Source organism: Nerophis lumbriciformis, linkage group LG04 (assembly GCF_033978685.3).
Source record: "Nerophis lumbriciformis linkage group LG04, RoL_Nlum_v2.1, whole genome shotgun sequence".
NCBI classification, from domain to species: Eukaryota; Metazoa; Chordata; class Actinopteri; order Syngnathiformes; family Syngnathidae; genus Nerophis; species Nerophis lumbriciformis.
This window is the reverse complement of record NC_084551.2, coordinates 8,360,280-8,384,850: the sequence shown is the minus strand read 5'-3', so window position 1 is coordinate 8,384,850 and position 24,571 is coordinate 8,360,280. Positions and strand designations below refer to the sequence as shown.

General features: G+C 40.1%; 1 protein-coding gene across 1 annotated transcript in view; it reads left to right on the top strand.

Moving 5' to 3' along the window:
• Positions 1 to 7,622: 7,622 nt before the first annotated feature.
• The window catches only part of ascc3 (activating signal cointegrator 1 complex subunit 3), a 124,107-nt gene continuing 107,158 nt past the window's right edge, over positions 7,623 to 24,571 (top strand). The window contains exons 1-3 of the mRNA XM_072912956.1: positions 7,623 to 7,692; positions 7,981 to 8,125; positions 20,779 to 20,929. Of these exons, the coding sequence (XP_072769057.1) occupies positions 8,036 to 8,125; positions 20,779 to 20,929 (241 nt within the window). The 5' untranslated portion in view covers positions 7,623 to 7,692; positions 7,981 to 8,035. The remainder of the gene's footprint in view (positions 7,693 to 7,980; positions 8,126 to 20,778; positions 20,930 to 24,571) is intronic.

Genomic DNA, 24,571 nt, shown 5'->3' with positions numbered 1-24,571 from the left:
TGTCCACTGGGGAGCACGTCTCGCAACACGCATCGTCTAAACATCAAAATAATGTAACCCAAACTCTGTGACCGTATTACAGGAAGTAAAACTGTACTTCACAGAACATTTGAAATGAATGTCGGGTTCAGCTAATTATGATTCAGAGCAGATCCCTCACAATGACACGGATCAACAGAAGGAAGATAGTCCTGGTATCTTTTAATAATTCCTTCAACCTTCCTTCCGTCCACCACTTCTTTGATTACCATCACCCCTTTTCTGCTGCCCAAGTTATTCAGCCGTGCCACGCTTGGTATTTAGATAACCAATGTCAGAGGCATAGCCGGAGCCCCCTGTCTCATTAAGATGGGGGTGGCAGCATTGTTTGAACCTACTCTCCAGTGCATAACACTAATTGGTAATCAGAGAGCGGTGGCTTTCACCTCTTTGCACCCCTCGTTGCCAACCTATGGAGACCACTACATTTCACCAGCGGTAAAATTTACATATACAGTATGTGTGCTTTTCAATATGAAGTTACAAAGTACACGGTTATATAACATTAGAGTTTTATGCAATTGCTAAAACGACATGTCTTGAAACTGCCGGCCATTGATGATGAATGATGGGTTTATAATGTTTATACAACACAGAAAAACTGTATATCAATGTGTTGAACTAAAATGTAATCAATCAATCAAAGTTTATTTATGTAGCCCTTAAAGGGGAACATTATCACAATTTCAGAATGGTTAAAACCATTAAAAATCAGTTCCCAGTGGCTTATTATATTTTTCGAAGTTTTTTTCAAAATTTTACCCATCACGCAATATCCCTAAAAAAAGCTTCAAAGAGCCTGATTTTAACCATCGTTATATACACCCGTCCATTTTCCTGTGACGTCACACAGTGATGCCAACACAAACAAACATGGCGGAAAGAACAGCAAGCTATAGCGACATTAGCTCGGATTCAGACTAGGATTTCAGCGGCTTTAACGATTCAACAGATTACGAATGTATTGAAACGGATGGTTGTAGTGTGGAGGCAGGTAGCGAAAACGAAATTGAAGAAGAAACTGAAGCTATTGAGCCATATCGGTTTGAACCGTATGCAAGCGAAACCGACGAAAACGACACGACAGCCAGCGACACGGGAGAAAGCGAGGACGAATTTGGCGATCGCCTTATAACCAACGATTGGTATGTGTTTGTTTGGCATTAAAGGAAACTAAGAACTATGAACTAGGTTTGCAGCATATGAAATACATTTGGCAACAACATGCACTTTGAGAGTGCAGACAGCCCAATTTTCATCAATTAATATATTCTGTAGACATACCCTCATGTCAGCAGGCCAGGGAAGCTAGGGTCGATATTCTTCTCTTGATCATCTTCGGGACGGTGTGAGCTAAGACATCCAGGGGGTTTAGCTCGCTCGTCTGCAGGAACAAACTGCCACCATTGCTTGCCGTGCTACCGAGGTTCTTTGTCCCTGAATTGCTCACACACTCTGGCAGATTCAATGGGGGTCTGGCGGCAGATTTCTCTGACTTTATCGTTGGAAATGCATCTGCTTAGAGTGTCGCAGGATATCCACACATTCTTGCCATCTCTGTCGTAGCATAGCTTTCGTCGGTAAAGTGAACGGAACAAACGTCCAATTTCTTGCTACTTTCGCATCTTTGGGCCACTGGTGCAACTTGAATCCATCCCTGTTCGTGTTGTTACACCCTCCGACAACACACCGATGAGGCATGATGTCTCCAAGGTACGGAAAACAGTCGAAAAAACGGAAAATAACAGAGCTGATTTGAGTCGGTGTTTGAGAAAATGGCGGATTGCTTCCCGATGTGACGTCACGTTGTGACGTCATCGCTCCGAGAGCGAATATTAGAAAGGCGTTTGATTCGCCAAAATTCACCCATTTAGAGTTCGGAAATCGGTTAAAAAAATATATGGTCTTTTTTCTGCAACATCAAGGTATATATTGACGCTTACATAGGTCTGGTGATAATGTTCCCCTTTAATCACAAGTGTCTCAAAGGGCTGCACAAGCCACAACGATATCCTCGGCTCAGATCCCACATCAAGGCAAGAAAAAACTCAACCCAATGGGATACAATGAGGACCCTTGGAGGGGACCGCAGATGTGGGGACACTCTCCTACCCCCTCGGGCGACCGTTGCAATGGACGTCGGGTGGATCTAGTTAATAGTGTGAGAGTCCAGTCCATAGTGATGCACAGATGTGTGGTCCACCCCGGGTCCCGACTTTGAACAGCTAGCGCGTCATCTGTGGTCACCTAATACCCTCTCCACGTAGGAGAGGGGGGCAGAGCAGAAAAGAGAAACAACAGATGAACTGGTCTAAAAGGGGGGGGTCTATTTACGACTTGCCTGACCTTCAGGAATTCATCATTTACCGATAGGACGACTTTCTGACTGTTTGACATTGCAGACAAAAGCATGACTTTTATGAACGATTCAGCATCCTTTATTTTTTTTTTAAACCATATCATTTTGTATATTATTCCTTTGTATTTCATCTACTTACTTTTTAGTAAAATAACTCTGACGTAATATTGTCTGTTTATTTATATGGTATCAGTGGAGAAATATACTGAACCACTCCTCCATACGTCATCAGTCTGATAAGTATAAACTCTCCTGAACTGGGAAATGTAGTGGAAACACAAACCACACACTTCTACAGGATCCTCTAGTACAGGGGTCGGCAACACAAAATTTTGAGAGAGCCATATTGGACCAAAAATACCAAAAAAAAAATCTGTCTGGAGTGTGTCCAAGTTAAAGGAAACGGCAGGTTGTCTTCTTCTAATGGGTTTATTACAATCTTTGCGAGCTGGGTAACGTTTGTTGTGGTCTGGAACAACATGGCACACAAACAACTATGAGAAATGCAGCCAATATTACGTACACATAATATTTCATGAGACATGCAAATATAAATTAAATACACAGAGGACATAAGTAAAGGAAATTATATGAGCTCAAATATACCTACAAGCGAGGCATAATGATGCAATATGTACATACAGCTAGGCTAAATAGCATGTTAGCATCAAATTACCCTGCAGTCATGGATTGACCAAATATGCCTGATTAGCACTCCAGCAAATCAATAAAATTAACAAAGCTCACCTTTGTGCATTCATGCACAGCATAAAACTTTTGGTGGACAAAATAAGACAAAGCAGGAGTGGCATAAAACACGTATTTCTGTGGCAGCATCGGAGAAAGTTGTGCATGTAAGCAAACTACGGTGAGTTCAAGGTAGGACAAAACGGTGCTTGTCAACACTATCATCAGTGAAGCGTGTTTAACATAAACAGTGGGATTTCTAACAATTAATAAGGTTTGTGTCATGTTTGTTCTCCTACAGAAAATATATTAAAACAAAAAATGGGTTGCTGACCCCCGCTCTAGTCCAAGAAACTAGCGGTTCCAGGAATCTAAAGTTCATAAACTTTTGGTGGAAAAGAGCCTATTATATCCTGTACATGCAAACTCCACAACCGGGATTCAAACTCAGCATTGCCTGGTTGTGAGCCAAATGTTCTAACCACATGCTCGACAAGTGCTGTGTTTATGCTTTGCAGGATGACACTGTGAACATGAAATGTTTTCCTCTGAAATGTAGTTTGTCTTTGCCATTTTATGTCGGATTACTTTGCCCTTGCCCATGGTAATGTCATCCACAGGATATTCATTTGCAACGTGGTTTATGTTAGTTATGACAATATCAGGGATGACAAGACAAACATGAGAAATTCACATGGATAAAACTCAAACTGATGCATTGTTTTGTACAAGCTATGTCCTTCAGGGATGTGTGTATGCGTGCGTGTGTGTGTGTGCGTCTGTGTGTGTGTGTGTGTGTGTGTACAACAGAGTGATTCATTCCTACTCTTCGTAAAAGACATTTCTTGCAGCATTGCTCCGGCGGTTCAGTGGAAACTATGCTTACATACAGTGTGTGGAAGTGGGGTTGTATGGCATGCTATGAAAAACCTTCAGTTTGGTGCTGGTATACCCGAGAAAGCCAGTAAATCAGTAAAAGGGCCGGTTGTCATAGCGTACACCATCTCCTGGATTACTGACTAATTGGCCCCAGATTGTGTTCTTGGGGAGCACCGTGACCACAGAACTGTTCTGTGGTTACTTTTTGGTTGGCCAAGCGGACGTGACGACAGGCTGTCTCCACTCAGGTCCGCATGGACCTGGAGGGGGCATGCCTTAAGTCCGGCTGGAAATCGGGAGAAATTTGGGAGAATGGTTGTCCCGGGGAGAGGCACTGAAATTCGGGAGGGTTGGCAAGTATGAGATATTCTCACTTCTTTTCTTTTGTCGAGCACAAAGAAAAGAACATTTTAGTTGAATGTAAGTTGTGTCTTGGATCAAAGATCCCGTCTACTGCCCAAAACAACAATTCAAATATGCCTGGTTAGGCTTTGTGTATGTCACGTGTGCCTTCCTTAGGTGAAGCCAGGTTTACAGTTATGTTGTTATTATGCTGTTTGTTACTTACGTATGTTATGTTGCAGCTATTTAAAATAGTTTTGTCAATTTGTTCTGGCCTGAAATAAATTGGCCCTTTGAAACATATCTTTGTCTTTGTGTGTTGTATGTAGAGCACATTGCTTAGCAGAGTTCAGTGATGCAAATGCATGTCAAGTTGATCAACAGATTGTATTATTCTCCAGTGCAATCCAATCCAATCCAATCCAATCCACTTTATTTATATAGCACATTTAAACAACAAAATGTTTCCAAAGTGCTGCACAACAATATTAAACACAATTAAAAACAGTATAAAATAAATATGACTAAAAACGATTTTAAAGGGTAAAACCAATTAAAACAGTAAATAGAAATCAAAATTTTAAAAACACAGAGGACAACAGAGGACCACACAACTCACGTAGTGTTAAAAGCCAGAGAATAAAAGTGGGTCTTAAGACAAGACTTAAAACACTCCACTATGGGAGCAGTTCGAACATGGAGGGGCAGAGTGTTCCAGAGCTTAGGGCCGACCACAGAGAAGGCCCTGTCTCCCCTGGTTTTAAGTCTCGTCTTGGGCACCACGAGCTGGAACTGGCTCTCGGACCTCAGAGCGCGCGCAGGATTGTAAATTTGGATGAGGTCCGAGATATACTGAGGTGCCAGTCCATGTAAAGCTTTAAAAACAAACAGCAAGGTTTTAAAATCAATTCTAAAATGAACAGGGAGCCAGTGCAAAGTCTCAAGAATTGGGGTTATGTGCTCGCGTCTCCTGGCCCCTGTTAAAAGTCGTGCTGCCGCATTCTGGACTAACTGCAACCGGGAGAGAGCTTTTTGGCTAATGCCAGCATAAAGTGCATTGCAGTAGTCCAGGCGACTTGAAATAAAAGCATGTTCAAAAAGGTTAAAAGATAAAAACGGTTTTACCTTTGCTAAAAGACGAAGATGATAAAAACACGATTTTAAAACGCCATTGACTTGTTTGTCAAGTTTAAAATCGCTGTCTATAGTGACGCCAAGGCTGGTGACTTTCGGACGCACATAATTTTGCAATGGTCCTAAGTCAGTGAGGGCCGGACCAAAAACTAAAATTTCCGTTTTTCCCTCATTCATTATTAAAAAATTCTGGGCTAACCAAGCCTTGACGTCACATAGACAGTTGAGAAAGGGTGTCAGGAGGCCTTGGCCTTTTGAAATCGGCATATAAATTTGGCAGTCGTCTGCATAAAAGTGATAAGACACTCCATGCCTCTTAAAAATCTCTCCAATCGGGAAGAGATATAGAGCGAACAGGATGGGGCCTAGAATAGATCCCTGGGGGACACCACAGTAAAGCGGAGCAGAAGAAGAGGTGGCGTCCCCCAGCCTGACAGAGAAGGACCTTTCTGACAGGTAGGATCTGAACCACTCTAATGCAGTCCCACTGACACCCACACAGTCTCTCAGGCGATCCAAAAGAATTGTGTGGTCGACTGTGTCAAAGGCAGCTGTAAGATCTAAAAGCACTAAAATGGCAGATGAATAAATAATGAATAAAGCAAAATATGTCCTGGGCCAAAAATCACTACATATTCTCTACTGCTCGCTAGTGTTACCATATCTGAGTTATTGTGCAGAAATATGGGGAAATAACTACAAATGTGCGCTACATTCGCTAACCGTGTTACAAAAAAGATCAGTTAGAATAATACATAATGTTGGATATAGAGAACACACAAACCCTTTATTTATTAAGTCAGAAATATTAAAGTTTGGTGATTTGGTAAAATTGCAAACAGCTAAAATGATGTACAAAGCAAACTATAACCTGCTACCAAAGAATGTACAACAATTCTTCTCAACTAAAGAGGAGAAATATAACCTTAGAGGAAAAAATCATTTAAAACATTTATATGCACGTACAACACTTAAAACTTTTAGCATATCAGTATGTGGAATTAAATTATGGAATGGATTAAGTAAAGAAGTTAAAAATTGTACTGATATGATCCAGTTTAAGAGGTTGTTCAAAATAATAGTGCTTACAGAGTACAAAAAAGAAGAATTATGAGAAATACTTTCAACCTTATTGAAAATAAGATATTCTTCATCTCAGTATGTTAATAATGACTGAATTAATTAATTAATTACATATTACAAAACTGTTGTATACTAATTCATAGATGTTATTTTATTATATAAAAAGGTCAGTAAATGATTCTATATATTTGTAAACGCTTGAAGTGGGAAAGGGGTAGGATTAAATAAGCTTTGCTTCTTCCTACTCCTTTTCGGGCATGATGTAAAATGAAATGATATGAAATTGTGTGATGTATTATGATGTAAGTGTGTTCATGTTCGAAATAAACTAAAGAAAGAAGAGCTGCCAGAATCAGACATTAAAAGCAAATCATTAAAGACCTTTAAAAGTGCAGATTCAGTACTGTGCAAAGCTTTGTATCCAGACTGAAATTGATCTAAAGTGCTAGTTTCATCTAATAACAGTACTGAAATGAAGGCTAAAAGGGCATTAATGGGAGCTTTAAAAAAAAAGAGTAGAAGAAGTAACTAAATAGTTACTTTTCACAGTAACGCATTACTTTTTGGTGTAAGTAACTGAGTTACTTTTGAAATAAAGTAACTAGTAACTGTAACTAGTTACTGGTTTTCAGTAACTAACCCAACACTGTGTATATATATATATATATATATATATTTTTTTTTTTTTTTTTATTTTATTTTTTTTTTTTTTGGTCCTGTCCAGCTTCTCAGGCAAATCATATGCAACATTTAAATGAGATAGGCTCCAGCCTGCGCCATCCAAAGGGACAAGCGGTAGAAAATGGATATAAGCATTTACATATAAGAAATAATAATGATCAAAACATGTACAGAAACAGTACAAAATAACGCAAGGGGGTTGTAAACTCAATAAAGCAACTAAAATAGAATGCAATATATATATATATATATGTAACAAAATGTAAAGTCATAGGCTCACGGCATTCGTATAGTCCACTGACAGCGAATGTCTAGTCACGTAATATATGCGTATGGGTAATGTAGTCTATATTGTTTTTTCCAAGTGGAAGTTGATATATTGCAAACTACAAAACCCACAATTCCTAGCGGGTCGGAACTTCTGTTGACATGTGTCTTTTCGCAAGCAACTAGTAAGTGACTGCTCACGGTGGAAGGTGTTTTGTCAGGTAGATGTTCATATTTTGTATGAAAGTGTACGTTTGTGGAATGTTTGCAGCCAACATGGAGTTTGAAGAGATAACTGCGTCTTGTAGTGAAGTACAGACGAGGAAGCAACTCTCAGAGTGTCAAGCTAACGTTAGCATGTTACGTAGTGTTAGTATTAAACATCATACTGTATGTGACAGATTTAATCAGGCGCATATTTGCTGTTTGTTTTGAATATGATCTCATTTGATAACTGTGCCACGCGAACGTCAAAATTTAAAATTGACTATACACTTTGTTGTCGTTAGTTTTGTCTGTGTAGGAGCTCCTGGACCATTATAAAGACATTGTTGTCGGATAATAATGACTCCTCCGAGGCTGACAGGAGCTTTACGTTCCTTCTCCAATGTCACCCGGAAGGAGGATTTCAACGAGAAGCTCTATGATCTGAAGGTAAGTGGAAGAATGACATGCATATTCACTTGTAGCCTTCATAGCTCAGCGAGTTAAGTTTCATTTACTGTGTAGCTAGCTGACTGAAGTTGAGTTTCGTGATGATGCATAAGGGTGCGTTCGCGCCTGCTGTGTTTGTTTTGGTTGAAACGGACTGGATTCCTTTTGGCAAGTGTGAATGCAGTTCAGGATCAAACAGAACTCGACCAAATGGGTCCCAGTTCCAGTTTTCATTTCTCATGTACATACTTTCCAACCCTCCCGGATTTTTCCGGGAGACTCCCGAAATTCAACGCCTCTCCCGAAAACCTCCAGGGTCAAATTTTCTCCCAAAAATCTCCCGATAATCAGGCGGAGCTGGAGGCCACGCCCCCTCCAGCTCCATGCAGACCTGAGTGACGTGTCAACAGCCTGTATTCACGTCCGCTTTCCCACAATATAAACAGCGTGCCTGCCCAAACACGTTATAACTGTAGAATGATCGAGGGTGAGTTCTTGGTTTCTTATGTGGGTTTATTGTTAGGCAGTTTCATTAACGTCCTCCCAGCGCGGTAACAACACACAACAACAGCAGTCATGTTTTATTCTACCGTAAAGCAGTTCGCCTGCCGTAAACAGCAATGTTGTTGTAATATATTGAATTGGAGGCAATAACCAGGCGAGGTGATAAAGTACGTCTCTTTACTGTAGACTTCAGAACAGACTCACACACGTGACGTCAGGTACGCAACACCACGTAAATCGTTGGCCAACCAAAAAGTAACCCCAGTACGCTATAGCCAACATTCACCAGGAGATGGCAACAGACAAACATAGCTCACTCTATTACATTCCTCCCCTTTTAGAAATGTAGGAGTTACTCAAAATAAATAAACAACCCAACCAAAAAATGCAGCAGCTCAATTAAAAAACTGTACTTAAGCCACATTCTTTTTTTTTTTTTTTTAGTACTGAACTCTTAACCCTCATTTGTAAACAATAACATGCTTGTTATACAAACAGTATTTGTACACCTTTAACACAGATTTTTATACTGTCTTCAGAGATTCAGTTTTTTTGGTAGTACGCGAAACCTTTCCGGGTACCTGCGAAATGGTGTTCAGCATGGTTAGAAAAATAGTGACAGAGAATAGAACAAGAATGGACAATTCAACCCTTAACTCAACAATGAGTAGATGAGTGTTATGTGTGTGTATATGTGTAAATAAATGAACACTGAAATTCAAGTATTTCTTTTATTTATATATATATTTTATATATATATTATATATATATAAATATATAAATATATATGTATATATATATATATATAATAAATATATATATATATAGCTAGAATTCACTGAAAGTCAAGTATTTCTTTTATATATATATATATGAAATACTTGACTTGGTGAATTCTAGCTGTAAATATACTCCTCCCCTCTTAGCCACGCCCCCGTCCCACCCCGACCACCCCCCACCCCCCTCCTCCCGAGGTCTCAAGGTTGGCAAGTATGCATGTAACAGGGTCAATTATGTCTTGTCTGACACCCCTTCTCAACTGTCTATGCCAGTGGTTCGCAACCTTTTTTCAGTGATGTACCCCCTATAAACATTTTTTTAATTCAAGTACCCCCTAATCAGAGCAAAGCATTTTTGGTTGGAAAAAAAGAGATAAAGAAGTAAAATACAGCACTATGTCATCAGTTTCTGATTTATTAAATTGTATAACAGTGCAAAATATTGCTCATTTGTTGTGGTCTTTCTTGAATTATTTGGAAAAAAAGATATAAAAATAACTAAAAACTTGTTGAAAAATAAACAAGTGATTCAATTATAAATAAAGATTTCTACACATAGAAGTAATCATCAACTTAAAGTGCCCTCTTTGGGGATTGTAATAGAGATCCATCTGGATACATGAACTTAATTCTAAACATCCATCCATCCATTTTCTACCGCTTATTTCCTTTTGGGGTCGCGGGTGGTAAGGTCTATTCAGGTGTACTGGAGAGGAGGCTACGCCGGATAGTCGAACCTCGGATTCAGGAGGAACAGTGTGGTTTTCGTCCTGGTCGTGGAACTGTGGACCAGCTCTATACTCTCGGCAGGGTCCTTGAGGGTGCATGGGAGTTTGCCCAACCAGTCTACATGTGTTTTGTGGACTTGGAGAAGGCATTCGACCGTGTCCCTCGGGAAGTCCTGTGGGGAGTGCTCAGAGAGTATGGGGTATCGGACTGTCTGATTGTGGCAGTCCGCTCCCTGTATGATCAGTGTCAGAGCTTGGTCCGCATTGCCGGTAGTAAGTCGGACACGTTTCCAATGAGGGTTGGACTCCGCCAAGGCTGCCCTTTGTCACCGATTCTGTTCATAACTTTTATGGACAGAATTTCTAGGCACAGTCAAGGCGTTGAGGGGATCTGGTTTGGTGGCTGCAGGATTAGGTCTCTGCTTTTTGCAGATGATGTGGTCCTGATGGCTTCATCTGGCCAGGATCTTCAGCTCTCACTGGATCGGTTCGCAGCTGAGTGTGAAGCGACTGGGATGAGAATCAGCACCTCCAAGTCCGAGTCCATGGTTTTCGCCCGGAAAAGGGTGGAGTGCCATCTCCGGGTTGGGGAGGAGATCTTGCCCCAAGTGGAGGAGTTCAAGTACCTCAGTGTCTTGTTCACGAGTGAGGGAAGAGTGGATCGTGAGATCGACAGGCGGATCGGTGCGGCGTCTTCAGTAATGCGGACGCTGTATCGATCCGTTGTGGTGAAGAAGGAGCTGAGCCGGAAGGCAAAGCTCTCAATTTACCGGTCGATCTACGTTCCCATCCTCACCTATGGTCATGAGCTTTGGGTTATGACCGAAAGGACAAGATCACGGGTACAAGCGGCCGAAATGAGTTTCCTCCGCCGGGTGGCGGGGCTCTCCCTTAGAGATAGGGTGAGAAGCTCTGCCATCCGGGAGGAGCTCAAAGTAAAGCCGCTGCTCCTCCACATCGAGAGGAGCCAAATGAGGTGGTTCGGGCATCTGGTCAGGATGCCACCCGAACGCCTCCCTAGGGAGGTGTTTAGGGCACGTCCGACCGGTAGGAGGCCGCGGGGAAGACCCAGGACACGTTGGGAAGACTATGTCTCCCGGCTGGCCTGGGAACGCCTCGGGGTCCCACAGGAAGAGCTGGACGAAGTGGCTGGGGAGAGGGAAGTCTGGGCTTCCCTGCTTAGGCTGCTGCCCCCGCGACCCGACCTCGGATAATCGGAAGAAGATGGATGGATGGTCGCGGGTGGCGTTGGAGCCTATCTCAGCTACAATCGGGCGGAAGGCGGGGTACACCCTGGACAAGTCGCCACCCCATCGCAGGGCCAACACAGATAGACAGACAACAATTCACACTCACATTCACACACTAGGGCCAATTTTAGTGTTGCCAATCAACTTATCTCCAGGTGCATGTCTTTGGAGGTGGGAGGAAGCCGGAGTACCCGGAGGGAACCCACGCAGTCACGGGGAGGACATGCAAACTCCACGCAGAAATATCCCGAGCCCGGGTTTGAACCCAAGACTACTCAGGACCTTCGTATTGTGAGGCAGATGCACTAACCCCTTTACCACCGTGCTGCCCTAATTCTAAACATTTCTTCACAAAAAAAGAAATCTTAACATCAATATTTATGGAACATGTCCACAAAAAATCTAGCTGTCCACACTGAACATTGCATTGTTGCATTTCTTTTCACAGTTCCTTTTGACAGACATTTAAAAAAAATCTCACGTACCCCTTGGCATACCTTCAAGTACCCCCAGGGGTACGCGTACCCCCATTTGAGAACCACTGGTCTATGCGACGTCAAGGCTTGGTTAGCCCAGAATTTTTTAATAATGAACGAGGGAAAAACGGAAATTTCAGTTTTTGGTCCGGCCCTCACTGACTTGGGACCATTGCAAAATTATGTGCGTCCCAAAGCCTCCAGCCTTGGCGTGACTATAGACAGCGATTTTAAACTTGACAAACAAGTCAATGGCGTTTTAAAATCGTGTTTTTATCATCTTCGTCTTTTAGTAAAGGATAAAACCGTTTTTATCTTTCAACCTTTTTGAACAAGTCGTGCATGCTTCAAGTCGCCTGGACTACTGCAATGCACTTTATGCTGGCATTAGCCAAAAAGCTCTCTCCCGGTTGCAGTTAGTCCAGAACGTGGTAGCACGACTTTTAACAGAGGCCAAGAAACGCGAGCATATAACTCCAATTCTTCAGAGTTTGCACTGGCTCCCTGTTCATTTTAGAATTGATTGTAAAACCTTGCTGTTTGTTTTTAAAGCTTTGCATGGACTGGCACCTCAGTATATCTCGGACCTCATCCAAATTTACACTCCTGCGCGCGCTCTGAGGTCCGAGATTTAGCTCCAGCTCGTGGTGCCCAAGACCAGACTTAAATCCAGGGGAGACAGGGCCTTCTCTGTGGTCGGCCCTAAGCTCTGGAACACTCTGCCCCTCCATGTTCAAACCGCTCCCACAGTGAAGTGTTTTAAGTCTCGTCTTAAGACCCACTTTTATTCTTTGGCTTTTAACACTACGTGAGTTGTGTGGTCCTCTGTCCTCTGTTCTCCTCTGTGTTTTTTATAAATTTTGATTTCTATTTACTGTTTTAATTGGTTTTTCCTTTTAAAATCGTTTTTAATCATATTTATTTTTATATTGGTTTTATATTTATTTATTTTTTGTTTTTATTCAGTCATTGGTGGAGCTAAGGATAATACATACCTGCCAACTATTCATCAACCTATTTCGGGTTACGGTTGCAGTGATAAAAAATACGGTTTTTCATTCATTAAAAAAAAAAAATTTTTTTAAAGTTTTATTCACGAAATCGCGTAACAACAATGACAATCGACACTGCTTCCCGTAACTTCCTATCGAGCCATTCCGAATGCCATGCGCGAGGTTATTTATAGCACCGCTGCCAAGCACGAGGCACCAGTTGCCATTGTTTCCAAACGAGCGAACGATCATGGAATCAGCCGGAGAAAAATCGCAAACGAGTCTTAAACCGAAAAGAAAACTGCAGTCATTCCGTGAAGAATATTCAAAAGCCTATCCGGGAATAATTATCCGTTCCAAAAAGGGTGAAAACTACGCGAATTGCACCTTGTGCAGACAAGATTTTTCGATCGGACACGGAGGAATTAGCGATGTAAAAGACCACGTTGGGACAAAAAAACACAAGTCTAATCATTTTTGCAGTATGATCAATCTGATAGAATAAATTTGGATTTTAGCCACAAAAAGGTAATGACACCAATGTTATCTATTGGAATTGTTTAATACGGTTATACTGTTAAAAGTGTTTATACTATTTATGCTTTCAAGTCCAAGTTGAAGAAATCTTGTTAAATGTTGACAGCATAACTACCAAAATACAGAAGTATGTCCTTAATATTTTTGCAGTGCTATTTCTGTTGAAAAGTTAAAATGATTACATTAGAGATGTGATGTGCCACTTTTCAAGTGTCTGATGGCTTAAATTAATTTTCATTAATTTTTCATATTTTGAATTCTTTTGAAAGGCTTACAAAAAAACTACATTTGAATTGTAATTCCATGCTATTGACAGGACTATTAATTTTAATGAAGTTAGCTTACCATGTTTACAGTATGATAATTGTGATAGAAATGTGAATTTTAGGCACAGAATATTTTTTACAATTGAACAAGGCAGTAGATTATACAAGCTTGGACAGAAAGTTAATAATGACACCAATTTTTTTTTTAATGGAATTGTTTAGTACTGTTTTACCATTTGTTTACTGTAAAAAGTGTTTATACTGTTTATACTTTCAATTAACAAATTGAAGTCTTGTGAAAGGTTGACAGGATAACTGGCATTAACTGTCAAAATAATTTCAAACTATTGAAGTTAGCTTACAGAATAAACATGTCAATCAACCAATATGATTTTTGCTGTAATATTTTTGTTTTGAAAAGTCACTGTGACTGATAGAAAAGTGATGGTTTTAGCAACATTTTAACCTGTCTGAATGCTAATAATCATTTTGCGTCGGGGGGCGAAGCCTGAACCCCCCACCAGGACTTTGTCCTGGACCTACCGGGGCCTGCGGCCCCTGGACCCTGGCTACTAGGTTTTTCTGATTTCAAAAGTTGGCAGGTATGATAATACTTGAACATTGTTTTTAATATTGTTTTTAATATTGTTGTGCAGCACTTTGGAAACATTTTTGCTGTTTAAATGTGCTATATAAATAAAGTGGATTGGATTGGATTGGATTGTAAATAAGGTATTTTATAATGTTTTATTATTGTTATAATTACACAAAATGTGTAAGTTACATGTAAATACCTGAATGTTGTTCGATGTTTTGTCAATGTGGAACCATTGTCTCGTTGTCCCTCCTACTGCAATAATTACTGTGACACCTGTCTTTTTATATGCGTTGGACACGCCTTCCAACGTCCCTTTTGTCTACGATAACGGGAGAGGTAGGCGTCCATGCGACGACAGAAAATGTATTGTCTTGTTAAGAACTTTAGTTCACTTTCTTGCTCATTATAATTGTGTAGGAGCTCGACAATGGCAGAACATTATTGACAACAATTGTATTCTCTGTATTATCAGTAAAGTGCAGCTGAGCAACCCATAGTGTCGGTCGTATTCCATAAAATCCACACAACGCAGAGGAAAAGACCACCGGTTACACTTGTGCCGTGACCGGTGTAACCGGTGTTCTTTTCCTCTGCGTTGTGTGGATTTTATGGAACACGACCGACACCATGGGTTGCTCAACTGCACTTTACTGATAATACAGAGAATACAATTGTTGTCAATAATGTTCTGCCATCGTCAAGCCCCTCTCCCGTTTTCGTAGACAAAAGGGCGGAGTTACGTACGACAGTGAAATAAAAACATACCTGATAATACAGAGAATAAAATTGTTGTCAATAATGTTCTGCCATCGTCGAGCTCCTACACAATTATAATAATGAACAAGAAAGTGAACTTAAGTTCTTAACAAGACAATACATTTTCTGTCGTCGCATGGACGCCTACCTCTCCCGTTATCGTAGACCAGGGGTCGGCAACCCGCTCTTTAGCGCCGCCCTAGTGGCTCTCTGGAGCTTTTTAAAAAATGTATGAAAAATGGAAAAAGATGAAGGGAAAAAATATATTTTTTGTTTTAATATGGTTTCTGCAGGAGGATAAACATGACACAAACCTCCCTAATTGTTATAAAGCACACTGCCAGCTTCACGGATTCGAGTATTTGGCGAGCGCCGTTTTGTCCTACTAATTTTGGCGGTCCTTGAACTCACCGTAGTTTGTTTACATGTATAACTTTCTCCGACTTTCTTGGACGTGTTTTATGCCACTTCTTTTTCTGTCTCATTTTGTCCACCAAACTTTTAACGTTGTGCATGAATGCACAAAAGTGAGTTTTGTTGATGTTATTGACTTGTGTGGAGTGCTAATCGGGCATATTTGGTCACTGCATGACTGCAAGCTAATCGATGCTAACATGCTATTTAGGCTAGCTATATGTACATATTGCATCATTATGCCTCATTTTTAGGTATATTTGAGCTAATTTCGTTTCCTTTAGTCCCCTTAATTCAATTTATATCTCATGACACACTATCTGTATGTAATATGGCTTTTAATTTTTTGCGGCTCCAGACAGATTTGTTTTTGTATTTTTGGTCCAATATGGCTCTTTCAACATTTTGGGTTGCCGACCCCTGTCTTAGACAAAAGGAAAGTTGGAAGGCGTGTCCAACACATATAAAAAGGTGTCACAGTAATTATTGCAGTAGGAGGGACAACCAGACAATGGTTCCACATTGATAAAACATCAAACAACATTCAGGTATTTACATGTAACTTACACATTTTGTGTAATTATAACAATAATAAAACATTATAAAATACATTACTTACAAGACATAATTGACCCAGTTACACTCATACCAGAACTGCAACATTTTATATCTGCTGCCTGATACCAATCTGATAACTACATTTGTGAATGTGAATTATATTTATGTAGCGCTTTTCTCTAGTAACTCAACGCGCTTTACATTGTGAAACCCAATATCTAAGTTACATTTTTTTAAAACAGTGCGGGTGGCACTGGGAGCAGGTGGGTAAAGTGTCTTGCCCAAGGACACAACGGCAGTGACTAGGATGGCGGAAGCGAGATCGAAGCGGGAACCCTCAAGTTGCTGGCACGGCCACTCTACCAACCGAGCTATACCGCTATAATTGCCCCTTTCTTGTCAATAGATGTACAAATGTAGGTGATGCCGAATGTAAAACTTCAGGCACACTTTTGTAGCAGATATATTTCTCGTATTTATCTCACTTTTCTCAGATTTAGCTAATTTTCATCATTAATTTTAAATTAAATGTTGACTCTAAATATTATATCTAAATGTTAAATCCAAACCTAAATTTTAAATATAAATCTACAGTCGTGGTCAAAAGTTAACATACACTTGTAAAGAACATAATGTCATGGCTGTCTTGAGTTTCCAATAATTTCTACAACTCTTATTTTTTTGTGATAGAGTGATTGGAGCACATACTTGTTGGTCACAAAAAACATTCATAAAGTTTGGTTATTTTCTGAATTTATTATGGGTCTACTTAAAATGTGACCAAATCTGCTGGGTCAAAAGTATACATACAGCAATGTTAATATTTGGTTACATGTCCCTTGGCAAGTTTCACTGCAATAAGGCGCTTTTGGTAGCCATCCAGAAGCTTCTGGTGGAATTTTTGACCACTCCTCTTGACAAAATTGTTGCCGTTCAGCTAAATTTGTTGGTTTTCTGACATGGACTTGTTTCTTCAGCATTGTTCAGATGTTTAAGTCAGTCAGGACTTTGGGAATCCCATTCTAAACCTTAATTTTAGCCTGATTTAGCCATTCCTTTAGCACGTTTGACATGTGTTTGGGGTCATTGTCCTGTTGGAACACCCAACTGCGCCCAAGACCCAACTCCGGGCTGATGATTTTAAGTTGTCCTGAAGAATTTGGAGGTAATCCTTTTTTTTCATTGTCCCATTTACTCTTTGTAAAGCACTAGTTCCATTGGCAGCAAAACAGGCCCAGAGCATAATACTACCACCACCCTGCTTGACGCTAGGATTGGTGTTCCTGGGATTAAATGCCTCACCTTTTCTCCTCCAAACATATTGCCGGGTTTTGTGGCCAAACAGCTACATTTTAGTTTCATCTGACCACAGAACTTTCCTCCAGAAGGTCTTATCTTTGTCCATGTGATGTCAGATGAAACACAAATTGAGCTCAAGACAGCCATGACATTATGTTCTTTACAAGTGTATGTACACTTTTGACCACCACTGTATATGTTAAATCAAGGCAGCACGGTGGGGGTTAGTGTGTGTGCTTCACAATAATTCTGAAATGTTAAATCTAAACCTAAATGTTAAATATAAATCGTAAATCTAAATGTGAGCGCTATATGTTAAATCTAAACCTAAATGTTAAATCCAAACCTAAACCTTGAATCTAAATGTGCTAAATCTCTAGTCAAGTATAAAGATGAATATTTATAGGATGTCAATATTCCATCAATCGGGCGCCTCTCAGCTGTAAAGCTGCGCCCACATCTACCTCTTAGTGCAGACACTACTACACCTGTCTTACTGCGGAAGGAAGAAAGATGATAGATGCTTAATGACAATTAATGCCAATAAAAATGCATATTTTTTTTAATGTTATCTCCAAACGTGTAAAATGTGCAACACTGTTGGCGCTAGGAAATTTCAAAATGGAGTCCCAGGGGCCCCATCAAGTCATAAAAATGGGGTCCCACAGTAAATTTTTGGTGTCCCACTTTTTTGTAACCGTTTTGAAAACAAATGGTAAATGCATTATCCTGTTATATCTCGCATTCTATATTGTGTTTTGGAAAAAGGTTGCAATAAACGTTACTTAATTCTTTAAAAAAAATAATACAAAAGAAAACACATTTTTATGTATACATATGTAAACGTATCCCGTTATAAATATTCATTCACTTTCTTTTTTCCTTCATGGATCTAAACCTTGCTGCTGCTGGTATTTTTTTCTATATTTTTATTTAATAAGTTGTTGGTGTATTTATTTCAGTATAAAAGTCATAAATTGGGTGCTTACTTTGCTTTACTTGGGGTTTATGTGACGTCACTCACACAAGTTTACTCTGTGTTGAAGACACCTCCATCTGTGTCGACTTGACACTGTTGACTATAGATGGATCACTTTGTTCTAAGACAGACAGAATAGCCTTTATGGTCAATGTGAATATTTTAATTGTTCAGACAGTAATGTTTTTATACCATTTTTGATTTGGGTATGACGTTTGTTAATAGGGAAAGACAATAATGTCTCTTCCATCCATTTTCTACTGCTTATCCCTTTCGGGGTCGTCGTCAGCTGCATTCAGGGCCAACACAGATAAACAGACAACATTCACACTCACATTCACACACTAGGGCCAATTTAGTGTTGCCAATCGACCTATCCCCAGGTGCATGTCTTTGGAAGTGGGAGGAAGCCGGAGTACCCGGAGGGAACCCACGCAGTAACGGGAAGAACATGCAAACTCCACACAGAAAGATCCCGAGCGCAGGATCAAACCTAGGACCTTCGTATTGTGAGGCAGACGCACTACCCCCTCCTCCACCGTGCTAGTTTATCAAAATGTGAATATCAATCATGATCTTTCGTTAATGTTGATTTAATGTTGAAGTATGGGGGAATACTTACCAGAACACAATTAATCCTCTGATCATTTTAGAGAAAAGAGCAGTGCGGATCATACACAACGTTGTTTTTTTTTTAGAAATATACTCCTAATCTTTTTATGCAATCAAAGTTGCTCAAATTTGATGATCTTGTTAAATATCAATCAATCAATTTTTTTTTTATATAGCCCTAAATCACAAGTGTCTCAAAGGGCTGCACAAGCCACAACGACATCCTCGGTACAAAGCCCACATAAGGGCAAGGAAAAACTCACCCCAGTGGGACGTCGATGTGAATGACTATGAGAAACCTTGGAGAGGACCGCATATGTGGGTAACCCCCCCCCCCCTCTAGGGGAGACCGAAAGCAATGGATGTCGAGTGGGTCTGACATAATATTGTGAGAGTCCAGTCCATAGTGGATCCAACATAATAGTAAGAGTCCAGTCCATAGTGGGGCCAGCAAGACACCATCCCGAGCGGAGACGGGTCAGCAGCGCAGAGATGTTCCCAGCCAATGCACAGGCGAGCGGTCCACCCCGGGTCCCGACTCTGGACAGCCAGCACTTCATCCATGGCCACCGAACCTGTGCCCACCCCCCCTCCACAAGGGATAGAGGGGAGCAGAGGAGAGAAGAAAAGAAACGGCAGATCAACTGGTCTAACAGGGGGGCTATTTAAAGGCTAGAGTATACAAATGAGTTTTAAGATGGGACTTAAATGCTTCTACTGAGGTAGCATCTCTAATTAATTATTATAAATAATATATATAATAAATATAATACATCAATAATCTTATATAAAGCATTTAACAAATTATTGCCGCCTAATCTACAAAAAATTTTTATAACATGAGTGCAGGCTCATAACTTGAGAGGCTTTGGATATTTCTCATTGCCAAGAGCTCAAACCACTCGTAAACGTTTTTGTGTGTCTGCATGCGGAGTAAAACTGTGGAACAAACTGGACTTACAAGTTACAACACAAGCAATGACAAACTATTAATCGATTGAAACTATTATACAAACATCGGGTCTGGTTCAAATATAGAGATGAGGGTCTTTAACTTGCTGTATTAATCACTGAATGGCGAAGTGGGGGTGGGATTAAATAAGTTATCTTCTAACCACTCCCTTTCAGGCAAAACTGGATCATCATGCTTACATACTGTACATTACCTTTTGAATTACGGTAATATTATTATATGTTGTCTACCTTGTACTTTTTTTTTATGTCATTGCCTGAAATAAATGAAATTAATACGGTAATACTAACTGTCGTGGAAAGGATTTTAGACATGATCGCCCATCCCTATTACACACTATTCTACTTTTCATGGCAGAGAACATGGGTTAGATACCCGGCCAATGTTACATCACACTATGTCAACACTAACCCCAGATTTCCACTGGATGCATAATGGCTGATGAACGACTATGTTGCCCTGATTGTTTCCTAAACATTTTTATTCTAGTCAATGTTTCAGTTTGCACGCGCTGTGCCACATACTGTATACAAAGAGCTTTTAATTTTGGCGAACAGCGAAGCATGGTGGCTCAATTCAGCAAAAATCTGCTTGCGCAGGATAGGACACTGTTTTTGTGAAATGGCGTTGTTGTGCTGCCGTGTGTGTGTGTATTAGTGGTGCCTAGCTTTCATGGTTGGATCATGAAGAAATGATTCCTTCCCAGTCATTATTTTTGACTCTATTACTATCAAATGCTGGAAATTCAACGTCCATGGTGAGCTTAGAAAGAAACAAAATAACTCTGGTAAAAAGTTGAGGGACGACACATACAAGCTAATACAGCTAATGGATTATGAGCATCTGAAGAAGTATCTGAAATATTTTTTTGAGCTTTAAATGAACTATCAGTACCTTAACTTCTTAAAATGTAATTATCTTTTTCCCCTTAGACCAAACGTCTGAAGAAACAGGAACTGTTCGCCAAAGAAGGGCTAACGTGGCAGAGAATTTCCCACTTCTGCACTGACCATCAGGACAAAGTGAAGCAGGATGCTGCTAAGCAAGAATTAAAGAGCCTTCTTCTGGCAGCCAAACAGATAGGTAACCAATGTTCCCTCTAATTTTTTATGTGTGTGAGCAAATGCAAAAACTCCCTGAGCATTCAGTGGAGCCCATGTGAGCAACATCAGACGTGCACACTGTGGCTACACCAGCAGCACACCTGTCCCAAACCTGACTAAATAACAAGTTCAATTTCCATCCATTCATCCATTTTCTACCGCTTGTCCCTTTCGGGGTCGCGGGGGGTGCTGGAGCCTATCTCAGCTTCATTCAGGCGGAAGGCGGGGTACACCCTGGACAAGTCCCCACCTCATTGCAGGGCCAACACAGATAGACAACATTCTCTTATTATTATAATCAAATGACAGCAGTCATTTCCATGAGATTATTTTCTAATATAAGTCTTTAGGCCCACTTACAATGACAATAACAAAAAAATGTTTTTTTCATGAACTGTGTACTTGTATTGTTTGTCTGGGTGGAGGTCCTGCTTTGGAAATAAATTGTACCCCTTTCAGACAATGCATTTAGTTCCCATTAAAACATTCACATGTTGCACAATGAGATGTAAGCAGGGGATCATGTGTACATTCCTGCAACTTCCTGTTTGTAAAAAATATATTTTTATTAGTATTTATTTAATATACTAACAGCATTTCATGATTAATATTTATGAATTAAGATTCCTAATAAATGACACTAGAATAAGCACACATTTGATTGGTGAATCATAGTGTAACGACCTGGAATGACACTTTATGTGTGGTGTTGGAGTTGTCCGACTTTTTGTGCGGCTGTAAACGCATCACTGGCTAAGTGCCATATGTGCATGTGTTGACGCAATTGAGAAAGAGCGAGCGGCTGCTGTTTATATAACAAAGTTGCTTTTGGTCTGGTTTGTACTGCAGAAAATGACCACTTTTGCTAGATATAATTTTTTTACTAATGTTTTGGTGATGTGTTTATGGCCGACAATTAAGAGTTTTGCTCAGTAAAGTGATCGATGGAATTCATGTCCTCAAAGCGTCTCGACAGACGTTACAATATTTGAAGAATGATGACGAAAACTGTTTTCTCTGTCGTGTCGTGTCCGTGTGTCGAAAATTGTTATGCGCTTATTTTTTTATTTGATTTTGTGCGTGGCATAGATTTGCCGTGCGCAGAGGACGCTTGAGCAATGCACAATTGCACAGGCGCGCACCTTAAAGGGAACGTTGTAGGTAACTAACTCCATAGCATGTCTCTAATCTCAATTGTTTCCTTTTTCATTGAGTCAGTTAAGCATTGTGTTAACTCATTGGCTTTTTGTAATTATTATATGACTGAATCAGACTGGGGGAAAATTGAGGGTTTACTATGGATTTGTTGTCTTATGTTTGCTGCTGCCATGGATAATTGTTTGTACAGTAAATACAACATGTTTGCTTAATGAGAGGACAAGGTATGGATCTGTTATGTAGGAAAGGTATCCCCAAATGACTTCTGTTCTGATCTTGTGCTATAAACAAGTGAAGCATTGCAGCGTCACATTGCTGGTTCATTTAAGAATTGTTGACAATGGCTCATGGTGTACAACACTGTCCAACAACTTGGGGGTTGGTGGTCTGAAGCCTGTTTCCCTCCATCCGTTCCAGTCACTGGTCTGTTGAGCCCTTAGGTACACTTTACCTGCTTTGCCTCCAGTGATGCCCACACTGGTGCATAAATGTGAATGCTGTTGGTGCAAATCGGCAGCCACGTTTCTGTCGATTTGCCTCAGGGCAGCTGTGACGACTGATGTAATCTACCAACACCAGTGGGCAGTGACTGAATGATGGGTTACGTGCAAAGCACTACAGGTGTTTAGAAAAAGCAGCATACAAATCAATTCCATTATTATTTGTATGTAATTAAGAATAACATGTGAGTTATTTGTCGTATGCAAAATGATGATGGAGAACAAAAAGTAACGTATGTGACAAGACTGCATTTAGCATTCATTGGCTATTGACCATTTACTAAACTAATTGGTGCTACAATTGTCAGTGTTTTAGTTCTGGTCTTGCGCTCCTATTTTGGTGTTGATTGTCATGTCATGTACAAATGTACTTTGTGGACGCAGTCTGCCCCACACACTGTAAGTCTTTGCTGTCGTCCAGCATTCTGTTTTTGTTTATTTTGTAGCCAGTTCAGTTTTAGTTTCGTAGTCTGCTCTAACAGATCTGACTGCAGTCATACAGCAACACCACTTGGGCAAACCAGTACTCCTACTATGTGTCTAGCTTAGGTTGACTTATTGTCCATCAGTGTGTGAATGTGTGTGTGAATGGGTAAAATGTGGAAGTAGTGTCAAAGCGCTTTGAGTACCTTGAAGGTAGAAAAGCGCTATACAAGTACAACCCATTATTCTTCATCTTTTAGAAAAAAATACATTGTATAAAGGTAAAGCATTTATAATTGATTTAATTCAGAAAATTACTACAATCACACAATTGAAAATTAACCAAACTGAATTACAGTTCCCTTGTCACGGCTGTACCGTCCAAACATTTTAATCGTATTTGCGACTAAAAATAGGTTGTGCGAGTATTGAAAAAAAAAAGTAGCACATCTGCGAACACAGATTTTAACCCTTTAAGTAGCATTTTGCTCTTAAAATGAATACATCCAAATTTGATCAAACTAGAGTAAAATGTTTGCCCATTTGTATAGCATATTTGAAATGAACTCAAACCATAACCATAATCAAAATGGGAACGTGATTGACACGGAAGTGTCACTGATCACCGTGTACGCACTGAAAGCTGTGTGTGTCATTCCCCCTCTGCACCCTGCACAGAGAGGAGCGGGGCTGCAACCCCTAGCTCACACACTCAGTCTTCCAACACAGAAGTATCAAGGGCATAGTTGGAGGAACTGGTCAGTAAAAGACAAGGTCACCACCTTAAAACTTGACACAAACTGTACTCCGTGCTCGTAACTACGAGGGGTCAACGGGAATATTGAAGAACAAATCAATGACTGAAGTGACAAACTTGCCATCCAAACAATACCCCGTTTGTTGACCAGAACATACAGCCATGGAAGCACATTCAATCTATCTATTAAGTAGACTGCTGCCGCTAGCCTGCTAAGCTAACAAAAACAGCTCAAGCTAAAATACCAGTGAGACTGAGACTGAATGTGGAATTGTTGATGTCGCACTTCACTATGCAACAGGCACCGTCTTTTAAAGGCACACACTCAGATGCAAACACTGCTCTCATATACAGGTATATACTTTAACCTAGGGCTAGTCGATATGGCCTTTTTTTAATATCTCGATATTTGTAAGCCATATCGTGATACACGATATATATCTCGATATTTTGCCTTAGCCTTGAATGAACACTTGATACATATAATCACAGCAGTATGATGAGTCTATGTGTCTACATTAAAACATTCTTGTTCATACTGCATTAATATATGCTCATTTTAAACTTTCATGCAGAGAGGGAAATCACAACTAAGTCAATTTAGCAAAACTGTATTTATTAAACAGTTATTAAGCAGTGGCACAAACATTCATGTCATTTCCAAAACAGAAAGTGCAAGATTGTCAGAGACATTTTAAAACAAGCTATAAGTGCACTTTCATGAATGATGTCACTAAGATGACATTTCAAAACAACACTAAATTAAAGTGCACTTTTTCTACAG